General features: G+C 39.9%; 1 protein-coding gene across 5 annotated transcripts in view; it reads left to right on the top strand.

The window, feature by feature from the left end:
- The window catches only part of UNC13B (unc-13 homolog B), a 223,120-nt gene that overhangs the window by 131,428 nt on the left and 71,846 nt on the right, over positions 1-19,846 (top strand). For all 5 annotated transcript variants that reach the window (XM_060154897.1, XM_060154895.1, XM_060154900.1 and 2 more), the window contains one exon: positions 33-123. In XM_060154897.1, the coding sequence (XP_060010880.1) occupies positions 33-123 (91 nt within the window). The remainder of the gene's footprint in view (positions 1-32; positions 124-19,846) is intronic.

Here is a 19,846-nt window from a genome sequence, read left to right as displayed (position 1 = left end):
TTTTTAAGGAACATTCTTTTCTCTGTTACAAGTGTTCCCGAGGAGAGTGCATCTTCGCCATTTACCCAAGCCAGAGCACACTGGATCCGAGCAGTTACCAAGGTTCGACTCCAGCTACAGGAGGTAGGAAATCTGTTGTTCTGGTTCTAGTTGGGACAGTTTTTCCTTTGAAATTGGGAGACATATGGTGCTGAAGAAGCAGTCAATGATTAGTCATCTTACAGTGTGCTTCTGGGAATGCATGACAAGTAAGCTAGAGCCTTAAGAGATGGGCAGGTAGCCATTGGCTTCCCTCTATGCTGATTAATGGAAATCAAGTAGACCTAGTGGGTTAAGAGCCTGAAAGTAAAATTAAATGCTATTTTCAGTACCATTATCACCTATGAGGCCATTTATTTTGAGTTTAGGATAGAAGACTATTTCAGGGCCTCTTAGGATTAGTTGTTGTTTCCCTTGGCAAGCCAGTTCGAGTACCACTGGCTGACCTTTACGGGGCCAGAAATTTTACTCAGAAATTTAGTGTTCAGAAGTTTCTACGGGCTCCCCTAATTTAAGGCCCCAAACATCAACACATTAATATCTAAAACAGTGTAAAAAAGTAAAAATAGAAATATTTTTCATTTGCAGCATTGCAAGTTTGAAGTGTCCTTATCTGTGTGTCAGTAGTCACTTTTCAGGCAGAAAGGAGGTTTTTATTTTATTTATTTATTTATTTTTACATCTTTATTGGAGGATAATTGCTTTACAATGTTGTGTTAGTGAAAGGAGATTTTTAAATGATGACAGGTGGCTGTCCGTAGTATAATACCTGGCAGATACTAAAAATGCAAGCATGTTCACATGTGTAAACACACTTAAAAAGTAATTTATTTTGAAATAATTTCAAACTTAGAAAAAAGTTGCCAAAATAGTAAAGAACTCCCATATCCTCCTCACCAAGATGCCTCCGTTGTTGACATTTTACAACATTTTTGCTTCATTGCCCTCCATCCGTTATGATTAATCTTTTTTCTGAACCATTTGAGAGGAGGTTGGAGGCATGATGTTCTCCTGTTTGTATTTTCCAAGAACAAGGCTACTCTCCAGTATAACCACAATATAACTATCCAAATCAAGAAATCAACAATGACAATACTTTCATCAAGTCCCCATGCAAATTTTGCCAACTGTCTCAACAATGTCTCTTTTCTGGTCCAGGATACAATCCAGGCTGACATGTTGCATTTAGCAGTCATGTCTCTTAATCTCCCTTAATCTGGAACAGTTCCTCAGTCTTTCGCATCTTCAATAGATAGTACAGGCCTTTCATTTGGTAACATATTCTTCATTTTGGGTCCATCCAGTGTTTCCTCATGTCCAGACTCAGGCCATACTTTCTTGGCAGGGATTACACAAAAATGATGTTGAACTCATTTTAGTGAACTGCATCAGAAAGTACATGTTGTCAACCTGTCCTACCCCCTGTAATGTTACCTTTAATCACCTAGTTAAGGAACTTCCCTGGCAGTCCAGTGGTTAAGACTTCGTGCTCCCAATGCAGGGGGCACTGATTTGATCCCTGGTCGGGAAACTAAGATCCCGCATGCCACATGGCATAGCCAAAAAAAAAAATCACCTAGTTATGTTTGTATCAGCCAGGTTTCTCTACTGTTGCGACACCATTTTTCCTTTTGTAATTGGTAAGTGTTCTGTGGTACAATACTCTGAGACCATGCCAGTGTCTTGTTCCTCATCAAACCTCCATGTACAGGCTAAGTATCCATGTATGACTCCTGTCTGAATCTACCACCAATAACGGTGGTTGCCAAATGGTATCTTTCTATTTCCATGATCCTTTCTACATTCATTAGTTGGCATACTACTATAAGGAAGAGATTTCCCATCAATTTTTTATTTCTAATTTTTCAGCGTAAGGGTCTTATAATTCTTATAATAAATGAAAGTAAAATAACTTCATGTAGAAGAAAAGGTCTGAATGAGAAAAACAAGAATATATTGGAGCAGTTTGTTATGACTTTTTAAGAGGCAGCTCAGAGTCTCTCAAAAAGAATAGCTAAAAACAGTTGCCAAAGCTTGGGATCATTTAGAGAAAAGCATGGTTTATTTAAGAGTAACCAAAAACCATTGCAACTTAATTGAATACCAGAACAACAGCAAATATATTCTTAACACAGGTCATGTAACTGGAAGTTGATTAGATGTGCCCAAGAGGAGGAAGATAAGCCAGAGTTTAAAGACAGATCTGATAGCACTTTAAGATAGAGGCAGAAGCATACCATTTTTACTTAAGATGAGATTTGCTGACAGATTGATTGAGGTTGCGAGACAGTAAGAAGTTAAGTATGGCACCAAGAATTTTCTTTTTTCTGAGTAATTGGAAGTTCCACCTATCTGCCCTGAGATAATTTTTGTTAGTTTCTTATTATTATAGAATTTCCTTATAGGTGTAAGTAAATATGAATGTATTTTCTAATCCCCCCCTTTTTTTTAGAAACAAAAACATGGCATACTATACACACTGGGAACATCTTGCTTTTTCACTTGGAGATTCTTCCATATTAGCTCTAAGAGAATGTTTTTCTTTTTAAACAGGTGCATAATATTTCACTGTATGAATGTACTGCAAGTATTTAACTAGTCTTCTGTTGATGTTCATTTGGTTGTTTCTGGTCATTTGCTGTAATAAACCATGTTGCAAATGATTACCTTTTATGTATGTCATTTTGCTGTGTGCAAGTATATCTGAGGGGATATGCATTTGTAATTTTAGTAAATACTGCTCACCATTTATCAGTGGCTTAAAACAACAAAGGTTTATTTTGCTCATGCTGCTTATCATCCTGTATGTTGAAGAGTTCTGCTTCAAGTTATCGTCTCTGCAACCCAGGCTAAGGGATCAGCCAGATTCTAGAACATTGCCAATGTTGGTGGTAGAGGGAAAGAAAAAATAACAAATGAGAGAGAACATAGGAGATTGCATTCTCGCTCTTAAAACTTCTGCCCCAAGACACAGTATGTCACTTTTGCTCACATTTCCCTGGCTAAAGCAAATTACATAACCATGTCTAACTTCAAGCAAATGGTACAGTATACCTTGAAACAGATAGGGAAGGATATTTGTGAAAAGCGTTAATGATTATTCTAAAGGGTATCTGCCTTCCACCAACATATACTCTTTTTTTTTTAAAACATCTTTATTGGAGTATAATTGCTTTACAATGTTGTGTTAGTTTCTGCTGTATAACAAGGTGAATCAGTTAGCATTTAAAGTGAATATGTTAGCATTCGGTATTTGTTTTTCTCTTTCTGACTTACTTCACTCTGTATGACAGACTCTAGATCCATCCAGCTCACTACAAATAACTCAATTTCATTTCTTTTTATAGCTGAGTAATATTCCATTATATACATGTGCCACATCTTCTTTATCCATTCATTGTTGACGGACACTTAGGTTGCTTCCATGTCCTGGCTATTGTAAATAGAGCTGCAATGAACATTGGGATGCATGACTCTTTTGAACATGGTTTTCTCAGGGTATATGCCCAGTAGTGGGATTGCTGGGTCGTATGGTAGTTCTATTTTTAGTTTTTTAAGGAACCTGCATACTATTCTCCATAGTGGCTGTATCAATTTACATTCCCACCAACAGTGCAAGAGGGTTCCCTTTTCTCCACACCCTCTCCAGCATTTATTGTTTGTAGATTTTTTGATGATGGCCATTCTGACTGGTGTGAGGTGGTACCTCATTGTAGTTTTGATTTGCATTTCTCTAATGATTAGTGATGTTGAGAATCCTTTCATATGTTTGTTAGCCGTCTGTATATCTTCCTTGGAGAAATGTCTATTTAGGTCTTCTGTCCATTTTTGGATTGGGTTGTTTATTTTTTTGATATTGAGCTGCATGAGCTGCTTGCATATTTTGGAGATTAATCCTTTGTCAGTTGCTTCATTTGCAAATATTTTCTCCCATTCTGAGGGTTGTCTTTTTGTCTTATTTATGGTTTCCTTTGCTGTGCAAAAGCTTTTAAGTTTCATTAGGTCCCATTTGTTTATTTTTGTTTTTATTTCCATTTCTCTAGGAAGTGGGTCAAAAAGGATCTTGCTGTGATTTATGTCATAGAGTGTTCTGCCTTTGTTTTCCTCTAAGAGTTTTAGAGTGTCTGGCCTTACATTTAGGTCTTTAATCCATTTTGAGTTTATTTTTGTGTATGGTGTTAGAAACTGTTCTAATTTCATTCTTTTACATGTAGCTGTCCAGTTTTCCGAGCACCACTCTTTGAAGAGGCTGTCTTTTCTCCACTGTATATCCTTGCCTCCTTTGTCATAGATTAGTTGACCATAGGTGTGTGGGTTTATCTCTGGGCTTTCTATCCTGTTCCATTGATCTATATTTCTGTTCTTGTGCCAGTACCATCACCAACGTATACTCTTACTAGTAACGTCATGAGGGTACTTTTTACTTCCCGGACGCACCAATAGAGTGACTTGTTAAGCTTTTGGATTTTTGCTAGTCTTCTAGGCAATGGTTTCTCAGTAGAGTTTAAATTCGCATATCTTATTATTGGTAAAGTTAAGCATGTTTCATATAAGTAAAGGCTATTACTTTTCTGTGAACAGTCTATTTATATTCTTTGTCCACTTTTCTATTGAGCTTTTGATTCCTAGGAGCTTTTTACTGTTTTAGGGAAATTCTTGCCTGTGGTGTGAGTTGCTAATATTTTTTTCTCAGTGTACCATTATAATAAAGTTTTTTGACCTTAATAAGCCAGATTTTCCTAATCCAGAAAATGGGGAGAAAATACTACCTTTCTCTTAGGATTGTAAATTATCTAGTAGAACTGTGATTTAAAAAGAGGAAAGTAAAATATATATATATATATACTTCAATTCCTGCACAGTGTCTTCATGATATAATAAAATCTTTTGATCTAGCTCAGTGTGACTCACATTGTTGTCCATGGACAAGCCCAGTCCAGGAACTGTTTGGTTCTAGTCTTTGATGAAATAAGTGCTGAAGTTGAAAGGGAGCATTTAGAGGCAATTTGGATTGCCATGACATCAAGCACATGATCCCTGGCCTTGTCTCATTGAATGGGGTATAGACCAAAAATATCAGTCCATGACATATTAGTAATAAAAAACCAGATCCTTCGCAAAAAGAATTTGAAAGGCACTGATACAGACCCTATATGCCTTTCCAGTTTTACTTCTTTCTGCTACTCTGTTTAGTCAACACTTCCAACATGTAAAATTTTTTGTTCAAACACTCGCTGTTTCCATGCATAGAATATACTCTTTTTCCTTCTCCACATGGCTAACTTTTCATTCACATCTTTTAAATCCAGTCAGGTGTCAGTTTTTTGGGTAAAGCTTCCAGACTCTGTGCATACAGTAGTCCCTCGCTGTATCCATGGTTTCGCTTTGTGCAGTTTCGGTTACCTGTAGTCAACCCCCGTCCAAAAATATTAAATGGAAAGTTCCAGAAATAAACAATTCTTTTTTTAAAAAAATATTTATTTATTTAGGCTGCACTGGGTCTTAGTTGTGGCACACGGGATCTTAGTTGCAGCATTCGGACTTCTTAGTTGCAGCATGCGGGATCCAGTTCCCCAATCAGGGATTGAACCTGGGCCTCCTGCATTGGGAGCATGGAGTCTTACCCCACTGGACCACCAGGGAAGTCCCCAGAAATAAACAGTTCTTAAGTTTTAAGTTGAATGCAGCTCTGAGTAGTGTGATAAAATCTTGTGCTGTCCTACTCCATGTCACCCTGGATGTGAATCATCCCTTTGTCTAGCCCATTAAACACTTATTGGCCATCTCAGTTCTTAGATCGACTGTCACAAGATGGCAGTGCTTATGATCAAGTAACCCTTATTTTACTTAATAATGGCCCCAAAGTGCAGGAGTGATGATGCTGGCAATTCATTTTGGTTTTTTTACCTTTCCTCTTTTTTTTTTTTTAATTTTTTCACTGGAGTATAGTTGACTTACAATGTTGTGTTAGTTTCTGCTGTACAGCAAAGTGAATCAGCCATACATACACATATATGCACTCTCCTCTAGACTCCATTCCCATATAGGTCATTACAGAGCACCGAATAGAGTTCCCTGTGCTATACAGTAGGTTCTTACTAGTTATCTTTTATGTATAGTAGTGTGTATATGTCTGGCAATTCATATATACGAAAGAGAAGCTGTAAAGTGCTTCCTTTAAGTGAAATGGTGAAAGTTATTGATTTAATAAGGAAAGAAAAAAATCACATGCTGAAGTTGCTAAGATCTATAGTAAGGATGAATCTTCTATCCATGAAATTGCAAAAAAGGAAAAAGAAATTCATGCTAATTTTGCTGTCATACCACAAACTGAAAGAGTTATGGCCACAGTGTGTGATAAGTGCTTAGTTAAAATGGAAAAAGCATTAAGTTTTTACAATAAGGTATTTTGTGTGAGAGAGAGAGACCACATTCACATAGCTTTTATTACAGTATACAATTTACCCTTGAAGAAAATGGGTTTGAACTTCACGGGTCCACTTATATGTGGGTTTTTAAAAATAAACACTACAGTCCTATGCAATCTCTGGTTGGTTGAATCTGCAGATGCAGAACCTTGAATACTGAAGGCCAACTATGGGACCTGAGCATCCCTGGATTTTGGTATTCGTGGTGGGTCCTAGAATCAATCCTCTGTGGATACTGAGGGACAGCTCTAGTGTTACAATTGTTCTATCTTATTAATTATTGTTGTTAATCTCTAACTCTGCATAATCTATAAGCTAAACTTTATACATAAACTTTATATGTATATATATATACAGGAATCCACTGGGGGTCTTGGAACACAGTCCCAGGATAAGGGGAGACACTGTACTTTTGCTAAATTGGCATTTAATGGAGTTACTTGTTTACTGTTACATCTTTCCCGTGTACTTGTAAGATCCTTGAATGCCAGGGCTATGGTTTTTATTGCTGGTGTTCTAGAGCCCAATATAGAACCTGACAGAGTGTTTAGCCAATCTTTTATGGATGCTTAAGACGTCAGAAAAGCCCATTAGCATTTCCACAGAAGTCTCCATGTACTTCTTTATCTTCTCTTAATTATTTCTTTAAAAAAAGTTTCCCAAGGCCTAGCGCCTAAAGCCAATAACAACAAAATATTAACTATTAACATTAGCTATGTTGTATAATTTATATATACATTAATATAAAGTTACTGAGTTTGGACAATACTGTGTGTGGACTTAGAATTTTTCTCACTTAGGCATTGTTTTGCGAGCTTTATTCTGGGCTATTAAATATTTTTTGAAAGCATGATTTAATGATTATTAATAGATTACAGTATTCCATCATGTATTGATAGATGTTCCTTAACAATTCCTCTTATTTCTTTACTGTTGTAAATAATATTATGATGAGTATCATTATGCATAAGTTTCTTTTCATTTCTGATTAGTTCTTTAACTTAGCTTTCTCAAAGTATATTCAAATAAGTTGCTGAGTTTAAAAGTATATACCTTTTATGGGGCTTCCCTGGTGGCGCAGCAGTTGAGAGTCCGCCTGCCGATGCAGGGGACGCGGGTTCGTGCCCCGGTCCGGGAGGATCCCCCGTGCCGCGGAGTGGCTGGGCCCGTGGGCCATGGCCGCTGAGCCTGCGCGTCCGGAGCCTGTGCTCCGCAATGGGAGAGGCCACAGCAGTGAGAGGCCCGCGTACCGAAAAAAAAAAAAAAAAGTATATACCTTTTATGGATGGACCTAGAGTCTGTCATACAGAGTGAAGTAAGTCAGAAAGAGAAAAACAAATACCATATGCTAACACATATATATGGAATCTAAAAAAAAAAAAGAAGGTTGTGAAGAACCTAGGGACAGGAATAAAGGCGCAGACGTAGAGAATGGACTTGACACAGGGTGGGGGAAGGGTAAGCTGGGACGGAGTGAGAGAGTGGCATGGACATATATACACTACCAAATGTAAAATAGATAGCTAGTGGGAAGCAGCCACATAGCACAGGGAGATCAGCTCAGTGCTCTGTGACCACCTAGAGGGGTGGGATAGGGAGGGTGGGAGGGAGACGCAAGAGGAAGGAGATATGGGGATATATGTATATGTTTAGCTGATTCACTTTGTTATACAGCAGAAACTAACACACCATTGTAAAGCAATTATACTCCAATAAAGATGTTTAAAAAAACACGTATATACCTTTTAAAGCCTTGTGATAAACTTCTACATGTGTCTTCAGAAAGGTTTTTCCAATTTGTACTTTCAATATTTAGATGTCTGAGTATTATCATTTTAGAAATTTTTTGCCAATTTGGCAGAAGGATGGTATCCCATTGTTTTAATTTGCATTTCTTTGATTATTTGTGATTTGAATATTTCCCATAAGTTTATAGGTCATTTATACTTCTTTAGCTGATAGTGCATTCAACAGACTTTGAGTAAGTGCCGTACAAACCTAGCTACCCTTATGCCATTCCTGTAAGATTGTCAGCAACTTAAGGGAAGAGGTCATATAGGTCATCTCTGTATATGGACTGGCTGAGTACTTGGCCATATGTCCTTAATGAGTGTCTGACATTGCTAATGCTGTTGAGGTAGTAATGTTGGTAGTGTGGGTGGAATGGATGCGATTCTGTACCTTATTTGGCTTAGCTGCAGAAAAATCTGGGGGAGGAGGTGAGACTTTTTAGCTCTAGAAACGGAGACTGCAGTGGCAGCAGGTGGGTGGGTGTTCCAGGTGGAAGGGACAGTGAAGGAGAAGGCATGGAGGTAGGCCATGAAGAAGCCTTGGCAGAAGCTCTTAGGTTGCTAAAGAAAGCTGACGGAGGAGAGTCAGTAAGAAGAGATGGAACTGAGCAAATAGATTAGAAGTACATGTTTACTACCAAATGTAAAATAGATAGCTAGTGGGAAGCAGCCGCATAGCACACAGATCAGCTCAGTGCTTTGTGACCACCTGGAGGGGTGATAGGGAGGGTGGGAGGGAGACGCAAGAGGAAGGGGATATGGGGATGTATGTATATGTATAGCTGATTCACTTTGTTATACAGCAGAAACTAACACACCATTGTAAAGCAATTATACTCCAATAAAGATGTTAAAAAAGAAAAAAAGTACGTGTTTAAATGGAGCCATCCCAGGAGAGCCAAGATTGCAGCCAGTTAGCTTGAGATGGATCAGCATTTTCTCAAGAAAGATCATTAAGATAGAACGAATCAGCTGTCTCGTGCAAGTTCTGTTCTTACTTGTGACTCTCTCCCAGGCAAAGAGATGTCTGTCTTGTGCTACTATTGAAGCCCTAAAAAATGAATTCCCCTTGGGAAAATAAGGGAGGGCCCTTGAGGACCCCATGTCTTAGGCTTAGTTGCACAAGGAAAGCACTCTTTCTATAATTTAAAAAAATTTTTTTTTGCGGTACGCGCGCCTCTCACTGTTGTGGCCTCTCCCATTGCGGGGCACAGGCTCTGGACGCGCAGGCTCAGCAGCCATGGCTTGCGGGCCCAGCCGCTCCGCGGCATGTGGGATCCTTCCAGACTGGGGCACGAACCCGCATCCCCTGCATCGGCAGGCGGACTCCCAACCACTGCGCCACCAGGGAAGCCCTCTTTCTATAATTTTAAACTCCAGGATTTTGATCTGATCATGGCTGCCTGTCTTAACTTCTACTACCTCAGCTCATTGCCCTTGTGGAGACCACAGTTATCCCTCCTTTTTCTTACAGTCTCTCAGCCTTCTCCCTAACCATTGCTACTGTAACATTTTAAAAACAAAAAACACTAAAGAATGATTCGAATAAGTAAGAAATGTAAAAATATAAAATTATATAAAAAAGATACGTATAATGCAAAGTTTCCCTCCTACTTCAGACTCCAGGCCTCTAGTCCCCACCTCCCCCATCTCATTGTTACCTGTGTCTTATGAATCAGTCCAGAGGTAAGCTGTGCATTTATAAGCATGTGTGTGTGCACATGTGTGCGTGTGTATATTATACACATTGTCCTTCACCTTTTATTCATTTACTGCTACATCTTGGAGATTTTTCCTTATTACAAATAGAGCTACTGCAGTCTTTTAATAGCTGCATAGTACTTCCTTCTGTAGATGTATTATAATTTGTACACTCTGTTCTCTGTTGATGGATCTTTAAGTTGTTTCTAATATTTTGCTACTACCACAGTGTCGCAATACAAATCCTGTAGTAAGCCCCAATACTTTCAGACCTCTCTTAACCACAGTTTTTAGCAGCCCACTTCAAACTTTATGGTAAGCCCTACCTAAGAAAAGGCCCTACTACTGTTTCACAAACCAGACAGACCTCTCTTGGACAAGAGACCTCTGGGCCCCTTCTGTCCTTTGGCAAACCTTGGAGTCCTTACCTGATATCTGAGACCAGAACAGATACATTTTCTACTGGCTGAAACATGGCAGTTCGCTAAAACCCTTTTGTATGAAGACTGTGCCTTTTTTTAATGCCCCATGTATTTCTGGGTCAGGAGTGAGGCTTGGTTTTCTCTGGCTCTCTCTGCCACTTTGAGGCCATTACTAGATCCTTGCATAAGCCGTTCTCACACCCACCTTCCTTGTTGAAATTAGATCCCAACTTTTGCATAACTCCCTGTTCACTCATCGAAAACTTTAGTATGTACATCACAGTTTTCCTTCTAATCTCAATTACTTTCCATAGTCCTTGTGGTCATCATCATCATCATCACAGTAATTGCATTATTTTTTAAATTATTATTTATTTATTTTATTTTTGGCTGTGTTAGGTCTTCATTGCTGCGTGCGGGCTTTCTCTAGTTGCGGCGAGCGGGGGCTACTCTTCCTGTGGTGCTCGGGCTTCTCATTGCAGTGGCTTCTCCTGTTGCGGAGCACAGGCTCTAGGCATGCGGGATTCAGTAGTTGTGGCACAGGGGCTCAGTAGTTGTGGCTCACGGGCTCTAGAGAGCAGGCTCAGTAGTTGTGGCACACGGGCTTAGTTGCTTCGTTGCATGTGAGATCTTTCTGGGCCAGGGCTTGAACCAGTGTCCCCTGCATTGGCAGGCAGATTCTTAACCACTGTGCCACCAGGGAAGCCCAGTAATCACATTATTGAATACTATTATTGTCAGTGCTTTACATGTATTACCCAACTGAATTCCTACAATAATTCTATGAATTAGGCTTATGTTATTAGGCCCATTTTATAGATTAAGAAACTGAGGTTTAGAAAGATAGAAACTTGTCCAGGGTCACCTAGCTGGCAAGAGTTAGAACCAGATTCAAATCTAGACCTATTTAACTGCAGAGCCTAGGTTCTTAACACTACTATCTACCACCATAATCTTAGAACCCTGTTTTTCAAAGTGTGTTTCTCAGGACTCCAGTTTCTAGAAATGTTAATAGATTCTTTATCATGTGATAAAGAGTTTCATGGTGAAAGAAATTTGGAAAACATTGAGTTCCAGTAGAGTGCAACACCGATAGATTGCTTTATCAAAGGACTTCTCAGAAACTTAAAATTTTTAGGCTTCTTTTGTTTCTTCAAGAGGGGAATAAAAAATGCACAGCGTTAAACTTTTTTGACTATGAAACTCTGTTTTGGAAAAGCATCCTGTAGGAATCATTTTCCAAGGAATGTGCTTTAGGAAAGTCTGTCTCAGATTATTTCATTGTCAATTCATTAAAACTATGTTTGTGAAGGTCAGTCAGTGAGCTCATCGCTACCTAATCCTGTGCTTGTTTTTAAGTCTTTATCTTATTGGACCTTGCTGCAATATTCGACACTCCTGCACACTCCTTGTTTTAACATCTAAGAAACCATCCCCAATGCTCATCTTCTCTGATGTCTATTTAATTTCCCTTTTCTGAATTCTCTCTTTGCTTGCTTCTTAAATGTCTGTGGGGAAATTGACAATATCACCTGAGCCTCTGAAGCAAAAAGAAGTTGTTTGTTTTTATAGGGTGTGGGAGAAGCTTGCCTGGTTGGTTAGTAATAAAAGCATGCTCTTGAGCTGCCAGTTCTTGCTATAGCCTGATAGTCTCAGCCCCTCCTTTTCTGTTCTTCTAATGTGCCAATCTAGCTCAGTCTTTGGAACTTAACTGTTTTGGTAAAAACTAAAATCTTAGGCAGAAAGAAGTTGCAGAGATGAAGCTGAGTCGGTAGTAATAATGATATCCTTAAGAAATTAAGATTTAAGTATTCTTTCACACATGAATAAAAACCTTCTACCTTTCCTACCCCCATCGGCAGTGAACAGAGCAGAAATACCCAGAAAGGACTCAAATGATCCTTCTGCTCATGAACTCCATGTCTGTTAGGCAACAGGCCAGAGCAGGGATGAAAGCTGAGATTGGCTTAGTTCTCTTTCTCTAAAGCCACCAGCTGGATAGAATGTTCCTTCTCTATTCCAAAGGCTCTCTACAAAGGAAAGGAAAACATCAGGGTGCCTGGCTTCTGGTTCTGAATTATCTCCTTTCTTCCCCTGCCTTTTAAATTCCCTATGCCACCAAAACCCTGATTTTACCTTTTTTGCCTTTTATGGGCTGAGTTGTCCCCCGCTCCCTGCCTCCTATGTTAAAAGGCGTAACACCCAGTATCTTAGAATGTGATTGTATTTAGAGATAGGGCCTTTAAAGAGGTATGATATATTGAGGTAATTTGGATGAAAAATCCAAACTACATACTGAAATCTGACTGGTGTCCTTGTAAGAAGAGATTAGGACACACACATACACAGAAGAAAGGTCATGTGAAGACACAGAGAGAAGATGGCCACCTATATAAGCCAAGGAGAGAGGCCTTAGAAGAAACCAACCTTGCTAACACCTTGGTCTTGGACTTCTAGCCAACAGAATTGTACGAATAAATTTCTGTTCCTTAAACCACCAGTCTGTAGTATTATGTTATGGCAGCCCTAGCAAATGAATACTTTACAAGGCAGAAGGGGGAAGAAGATGGCACAGAAGCTTCAGTGTTTCTCACGTGTGAGTCTTTATTTCCCGAGGTCTAGTTGGTGGGAAATGTGTTCTCTAGGCTGGTACATGCAGACCCATTCATGATGCCCAGTGTCTTTTGTATTTGTTTACTCTTATCTCTATTACTAATAAAATTTAGGGCTCAACTAGAAATAGAAAGAGCTGGGTTCTTGCAGTAGCTTAGTCTCAAAATCTGAGAGAACTTGAATAAAGCACTTCCTATTTCTTAGTCTCCTTAGTTATAAATTAGGGATAATGACTGTCCCCTCTCACAGAGTTTTGGTGAGATCATAGAAAAATGCATTTTTGAGGGCAAAGCTCTATAAACCATTGCTTAAGTCACCAGTGGGCCTCTTATTACAGAAGTGTTGGTTTCCAGGGCTTTCTCATGACCTTCTTAGCCTAGGCCTTAGCAACCTGCCAAAGGTGTTTCTGATCACAGCTGGAGCCTTTGCTGCTGAGTGGGAACCCAGTGAAACTGCTTCTGATGGTTAAAGTGGCAAGGAGCCAGTGCCATAGGATTTCAGGCTTTTACAGGGATCTAGACTACCAGATGTCATGGGGGTTCGTGGGAAAACTTGCCATGTGGATCACTCAGATGAGGCTGTCTATGTACTGGTGCTTCTCTGGGACCTGCGAGGAAAGTGTCAGTGGAGGGCCTTGCCTGAGGAGTCTAGGGGAGCAGGCCAAAGGCTACCCTGGGCACTATGGGAACATTTTTCAAGAGCTGCTTTTGTGTACTTGTCAGGAGAAATGCTTAACATTTCTCAGGTTCCCCACCCCCTCTGAAATATTCTGAACACGTTTATGGCCTGGATCTGGGTATATCAGTGATTGGTCTTCTATAAACCTTAGATCTCGCTCTAGGCTGTGACTGAACTTTGTGAATTATAAGACATCACATCTGGGACTGGAATTTGGGGCAGCTTGTTTGAAGGTTGGAGTTTGGCTCCGGTTTCTGAGGAGCATATCAGCACATTTCTGAGAAATGCTGTGATATCATTAGCCTACCTAGAGTCCGAGGAGGGTGTCAGATACCAGCATCAGGCCTTAGCTCCAGCTGGCGGTGTTTTCTGGACATAGTGTCAATAAAGGGAGGTACTTTGTAAACTTTTATGGAATAAGTCTGATTGATACCTCTGTACAAAATTACTTGCTTCCAAATAACAAGTAAAGCAGACCTTCTTGCTTTCTCCTACTTTCTCTGACTCTTGCTGCTTATGTGACCACACAGTGATTGGGAACATTTGATCCTGGCTGTGAAGGAATTCTTGCTCTGTAAGAGAAAGTTCTTTTGCCAAAGTTATCCAAAAGGAAGCAGCTAATATAATTATTCCATCTTAGATGAGGATTTTACAGACTGAGCTCCTGTCTGGTGTTTTTTGTTTTTTTTTTTTTGCAGTACCCTCTCACTGTTGTGGCCTCTCCCGCTGTGGAGCACAGGCTCCGGACGCGCAGGCCCAGCCGCTCCGCGGCATGTGGGATCTTCCCAGACCGGGGCACAAACCCGTGTCCCCTGGATCGGCAGGCGGATTCTCAACCACTGCACCACCAGGGAAGCCCAATTATTCCATTTTAAATCAAGCCAGCTAATAAGTGGGTACCACTGGGTGCTGTTGGGCCATTTGCAAGACATTTTCTTATCATTTGTGAGCTTGTAGGCCAGAGAGTAGATAGAAGTAATTACCAGTTAAATATTTAAACACTTTTTTTCATCAGACACTTTTCTTCAGTCTTTATGCTCATTTTTTCTCTGCAGCATTCCGCAGTGTTTTTGCAACTCCCTACTTGTAGCTTCCTATTTTCTTGGGTTCTTCCAGTTCTTCCTTCCTCTCTTACCTTGCCTGTCTCCTTTCCTGTCTGTCTCTGTCTCTTCTTTCTACAGAAGGCATCTCTTTTAATCTCAAATCTGCATTTCCTCAGCCTCTAACCCAGAGTCATTAATTGACGTACATTAATTGAACTACCGTGTGGCCGGTACTGTGCCTGATCTTGGCCTCTGTGCTAGGCAGCCAGTAGACTTCCAACTAGCCTTTCTAAGCAGATGATTCCCAAATATATACTTCTGACCCTCCCTTTTTTCCTTAGGTTCTACCCTTCATATCTAGTTATTTACTAGTTATTGTCACCACAATTTCCCAATGTTTGAAACTTCCTTCCTGGGCCTATTCCTCTTCCTTTGTTCTCTGTTTGTATGAAAGTCACCATCGTTCTGCCAGTCACCCACTCAGTCACTTCCTCCTCTCTTGCCTCCCACATTAGATCGTTTGCCAGATCTTGCTCTTTTTCTGTCTGTGATTTCTTTTATCAGTCTCCTCTTTGTTCCTCTCTGCATTCAGGTCTTCTTTACTGCTTAGACTCTAGTGTATTACTCTCCCAATGGTTTCCTTGCTTTTATTTATTTTTCTTGGAATCCATTGTGTATACCACTATCAGATTTATCTTCGTAAAACAGAGCACTAGTCATGGCTACCGCTTATGCTCAGGGTTCAACTTAGATGTCACATACTTTGAAGCCTTCTGGAAAGTCCCCAGATAGAGTTAGATACTCATTTTTCTATCTTTCTATAGCATTTCATATACAGTCAATTTTAGTGTTTATCACACTGTCCTGGAATTGTATAAGCATTTGCCCTCAAGATTTTGTATTTCTTAAAAGAGTATCTACTACATGATTCCTTTTATATTAAGTTCAGAAACAGGCAAAAGTAATCTGTGGTGTCAGACTTCAGGGTAGTGATTATTTTGGGGTGAGGGGGTTGGTAGTAACTAGATATAAGTGCAGTGGGGCTTCTGGAATTCTGATGATGTTCTGTCCTTGATCTGAATTCTGTTTACGTTAAGGTACTCTTGATTTGTGTACTTTTCTGTATGTATGTTATAATTCAATAAATAACTTAAATAAAAGCTAGATGAAAAGAGCATGGAAATACAGAATAGGGACTGTGCCTACTTAACTTTATATCCCTGATACCTGGCATCCAGCAAGTCTTAACAGATATGTGAGTGAGTGAATAAGTGAATGATTGAATGAATGAATGAAAGGCTTTTCCCCCCTCAAAAAACATTAATTTTTCTTTACACTGGTAGTTAAATTATAGTTTCAACTTTTTAGCTTGGCATCCATGACCAATCATGATTTTCCAACCTACTTTTCTAACCCTTGTTAACCCAGAGGCCACATTATACAGTTGAAAGAAGTTGAGCCTTGGAATCAGAAAGAGCCTGAATTTGAAATATGGCTCCACCACTTACTAGCTGTGTAACCTTAGGTTTAGGCAGGTTACTGAGTATCTTAGAAACTTAGTTTTCTCATCTCTGAATTGGATATTATTTGCCTCAGTGGATAGATATGGATTAAATAAGATAACACATATAGAGCAAGACCTGGCATGTTGTTAACATTCAGTATATGTTAGTTTCCGTTCCTTTCCAGCATCACACCTTCCTTTTTGTCCTTTTCATATCTTTGCTCATCCTGTATCGTCTGCCTTTTCTTCTCTTCCGTTTCCACATATCCAAATATTATTCATCCTTCAGGATCAAGCTCAGCTATCACCTCTTTCACAGAGCGTTCCCTGATTCTCTTCCAAACCAACACCTTGAACGATGCAAATATTTTCACTTACAAATTCTCATACATTTTGCCTGGGTCTCTTATGATACATATTAGTCACTCATGCTAACCTTTAGGAGTTGCAAAGGCTGCCCTCTCACTCCAGGCCCAAAGAATAGGCACTCCAGTTGTAATGCTGGAGGAATAAACTGGCAGTTGGAATAAACTGGGGCATGAAAAGGCAGGTTGAGAAAACTGATTTGGGCCTTTGATATTCTATTTAGTACCTCCTCCTGCACAGGGAGAAATTCAGATGTCTAGTAAAGGATGTGGACCTAGGAGCAAAGGGTCAAGTTGCAAACTGCTTGACTTGTCTTTTGAATTGTTCTTCTGTTCAAGATGTCTTTATGGCCCAGCCTGATTTATCAAGGTAGGAGGCCTTGCAGGAGTTTGAGTCTGAACCCTTAAGAATTAAGAGGCTTCCCTGGAGGCGCAGTGGTTGAGAGTCCGCCTGCCGATGCAGGGGACGCGGGTTTGTGCACCCGGCCCGGGAAGATCCCACATGCGGCAGAGCGGCTGGTCCCGTGAGCCATGGCCGCTGAGCCTGTGCGTCCGGAGCCTGTGCTCCCCCCCCAAAAAAAGAATTAAGAGTGAATATTCACCTGGAATATCTTCTGTTTAATATGCCTTGAGGGCCTAGTACATTTATGTAAAAAAAGAGTTCAGTGATTCAGAGATCCTATTCCTGGCCACTTATTTTCTTGTTACTTCTGCTTTCTACTTGCATTTTCCTTGCATATATGTAGGCTTTAACTCCTTTCCTAGATTGCACTTGAGGTCAGGAACTAATTACAATCCCTAACATAGCTTCTGATACTTAGACAGTCAAGCAAAGTTTTGTGGGGAAATTGCTTAAAAGTATGAAGTGATATTACAAGGCTGTAAGTAATTGGTTGCAAAGGGAATGATAAATGCTTATAACAAAATAGTTGTCATAAGACTTTAAAGTAAGGAGCAAGCCCTTTGAGTTAAGGCAGTCAGAAAAGTCTTGTCAGAGGAATTCCCAGAGGGTGCTAAGTCAACAATTGTTATTAAATATCAGGAAATGTTCAAGAAATAAAGTAATAGCTTAGAAAGATGGAAATCAAGGGGTAACTTGCTTCCTGTGTTTACAAGCATATGTCATTAAGGAGATCCATGACTCCTTGTAAGTGGCAAGTTGTGTTCTTTCCATAAACAATGCAGCAGAGATTTACCACCATTCCAAAACAGGCACGTCCTGAAGTACAGTCACAGTGTATAAAATAAGACATCTTGAAGCCAGAAGGAAGAGGTAAGTTATAACAAATAATCTTCCCCATTTCTGTAGGCTTCTGTTTCCCTTTGCTGGTTGTCATCTTCAAGCATGCTAGGGAAATGTGTTTATTTGGTCCACACCTGAGGGCATTCAGACATAAATAGGCAAAGATGGTAAGTTAGGAAGGGCATTCTGGATGAAAACCAACATCCTGGAGCATTTCTTATGACAAGTGAGATAAAAGCTGTTGACTGGTTTCTACCCAAAATACTCTTCCTTTTTGGCTTTTGCAATATCTCTCCCTCCAAGTCCTTTTCTTATTTCGGACAGCTCCATCTTTGCTTCCCTTACAGCATTTCTTTTCCTCTGCTTGCCCCTTAAAACTTGGTGATTCCCAGGGTTCTGTTTTCAACCGCATTCTCTTCTCTAGATAATCTCACCCATGTTTTTATCCATACACTGTTGAGTCCCAAATTTCTTTCTCTACCTCAGTCCTCTTTCCTGAGCTCCAGACTTATGACAAGGTGCCCATGGATATTGTCACCAGAATTTTCACAGGCACGTGATGCAGTATGTTCAAACTGTGCTCATTGTTTTTTCTTTCTCCTCCATCTCCTTTCATGTATGTCCTTTATCAGTGAATGGTACTATCAGTCACCTAAGCACAAGCTCTAACACTTCTCATAATATGGGTATAACAGCGCTTCATATCATAACATTTCCTCCATTAGGTTATGAACTCCCTAACGGCAAGGATTAAATCTTTTCATCATGCCTGGTATTACGCTTAGGTACTTAATAAGTATTAATTCTATTGTTTATTTTTAAAAATTTTTGGTAGAATTGTATCAGTAATGTTCAAAAATACTGTATTAATTTGCTAGGGCTGCCATAACAACGTACCACAAACTAGACGGCTTACACAACAGAAATTTATCGTCTCACAGTTCTGGAAGCTAGAAGTCCAAAATCAAGGTATTAGCAGGGTTAGTTTCTTCTGAGGACCATGAGGGAAGAATCTACTCCAGTTCTGTCTCCTTGGTTTGTGAATGGTCTTCTTCTTCCTGTGTCTCTTCATACTGTTTTTCCTCTATGCCTATCTTCATATCCAAATTTCCTTTTTTATAAGGATACAAGTCATATTGGATAGGACCCACCTTAATGACCTCACTTTAACTTGATTACATCTGTAAAGACCCTGCCTCCAAACAAGGTCACATTCTGAGGTATTGAGAATTAGAACTTCAACACATGGATTTTGGAAAACATAGTTCAACCCATAACAGACACCAAAGTAGTTTTTACTGTTTTGGTTCCAAGTCTTGCTTTCTGACAAGCCCTTGATGAGGTTTTAAGCATCCTCACCATACTGGTTTTTACTCTCTGATAGCACTCTAAACAGGGTCATATGGAAAGAAAAAGAATGGGATGGCACATTCAGTGAGTGTAAGGGATTCGGTTTGACCAAACTTAGGGAGTCAGGGTGCTTTGGATCCCTCTAGACATGGACAGGTCAAGAAACAGCTTTGATAATATGCCAGGGAGTGAGCATGGGCTTTTTCCTGAGAGCAGTCACGGAAGGATTTTAAGAAAATGAGTGACAAAAATCTATCTACATTTTAGAGATATCCCTCGAACAAATTGTCAAGAATGGATTGGGAATAGGGAGGGGTGAGAGGGAGGTGGTTCTGGAGGAATAGAGACGAGGATGAATATTTTACAGCCGCTTGAGTGAGAAATAATGAAGCATAGACTAAGGGTTGTAGAGAAAGGGACAGATTTTATAGGTAGGAAGGTAACATAGATTAGTCTTGGTGACATGAGATAGGGGGACAAAGGGTTTTGCAGGGGATTCTGTTCATTGGATGGAGAATTAGAATATAGGGGTTCCAAGGATCTTGTGTCTGAGCAGAGAGGTCATCTCTGTTTGCAACTGGCGTGGGTGAGCTGGCGGCCTAGGACTCCAATGCCAACCCCAGCAACAGGCTTTCCCTTGGCATCCCTTGCTTGCAGGCTGAATCTAGCT

This window comes from Lagenorhynchus albirostris, chromosome 7 (assembly GCF_949774975.1).
Source record: "Lagenorhynchus albirostris chromosome 7, mLagAlb1.1, whole genome shotgun sequence".
In the NCBI taxonomy this organism is placed as follows: Eukaryota; Metazoa; Chordata; class Mammalia; order Artiodactyla; family Delphinidae; genus Lagenorhynchus; species Lagenorhynchus albirostris.
This window is presented reverse-complemented; position numbering and strand designations above follow the sequence as displayed.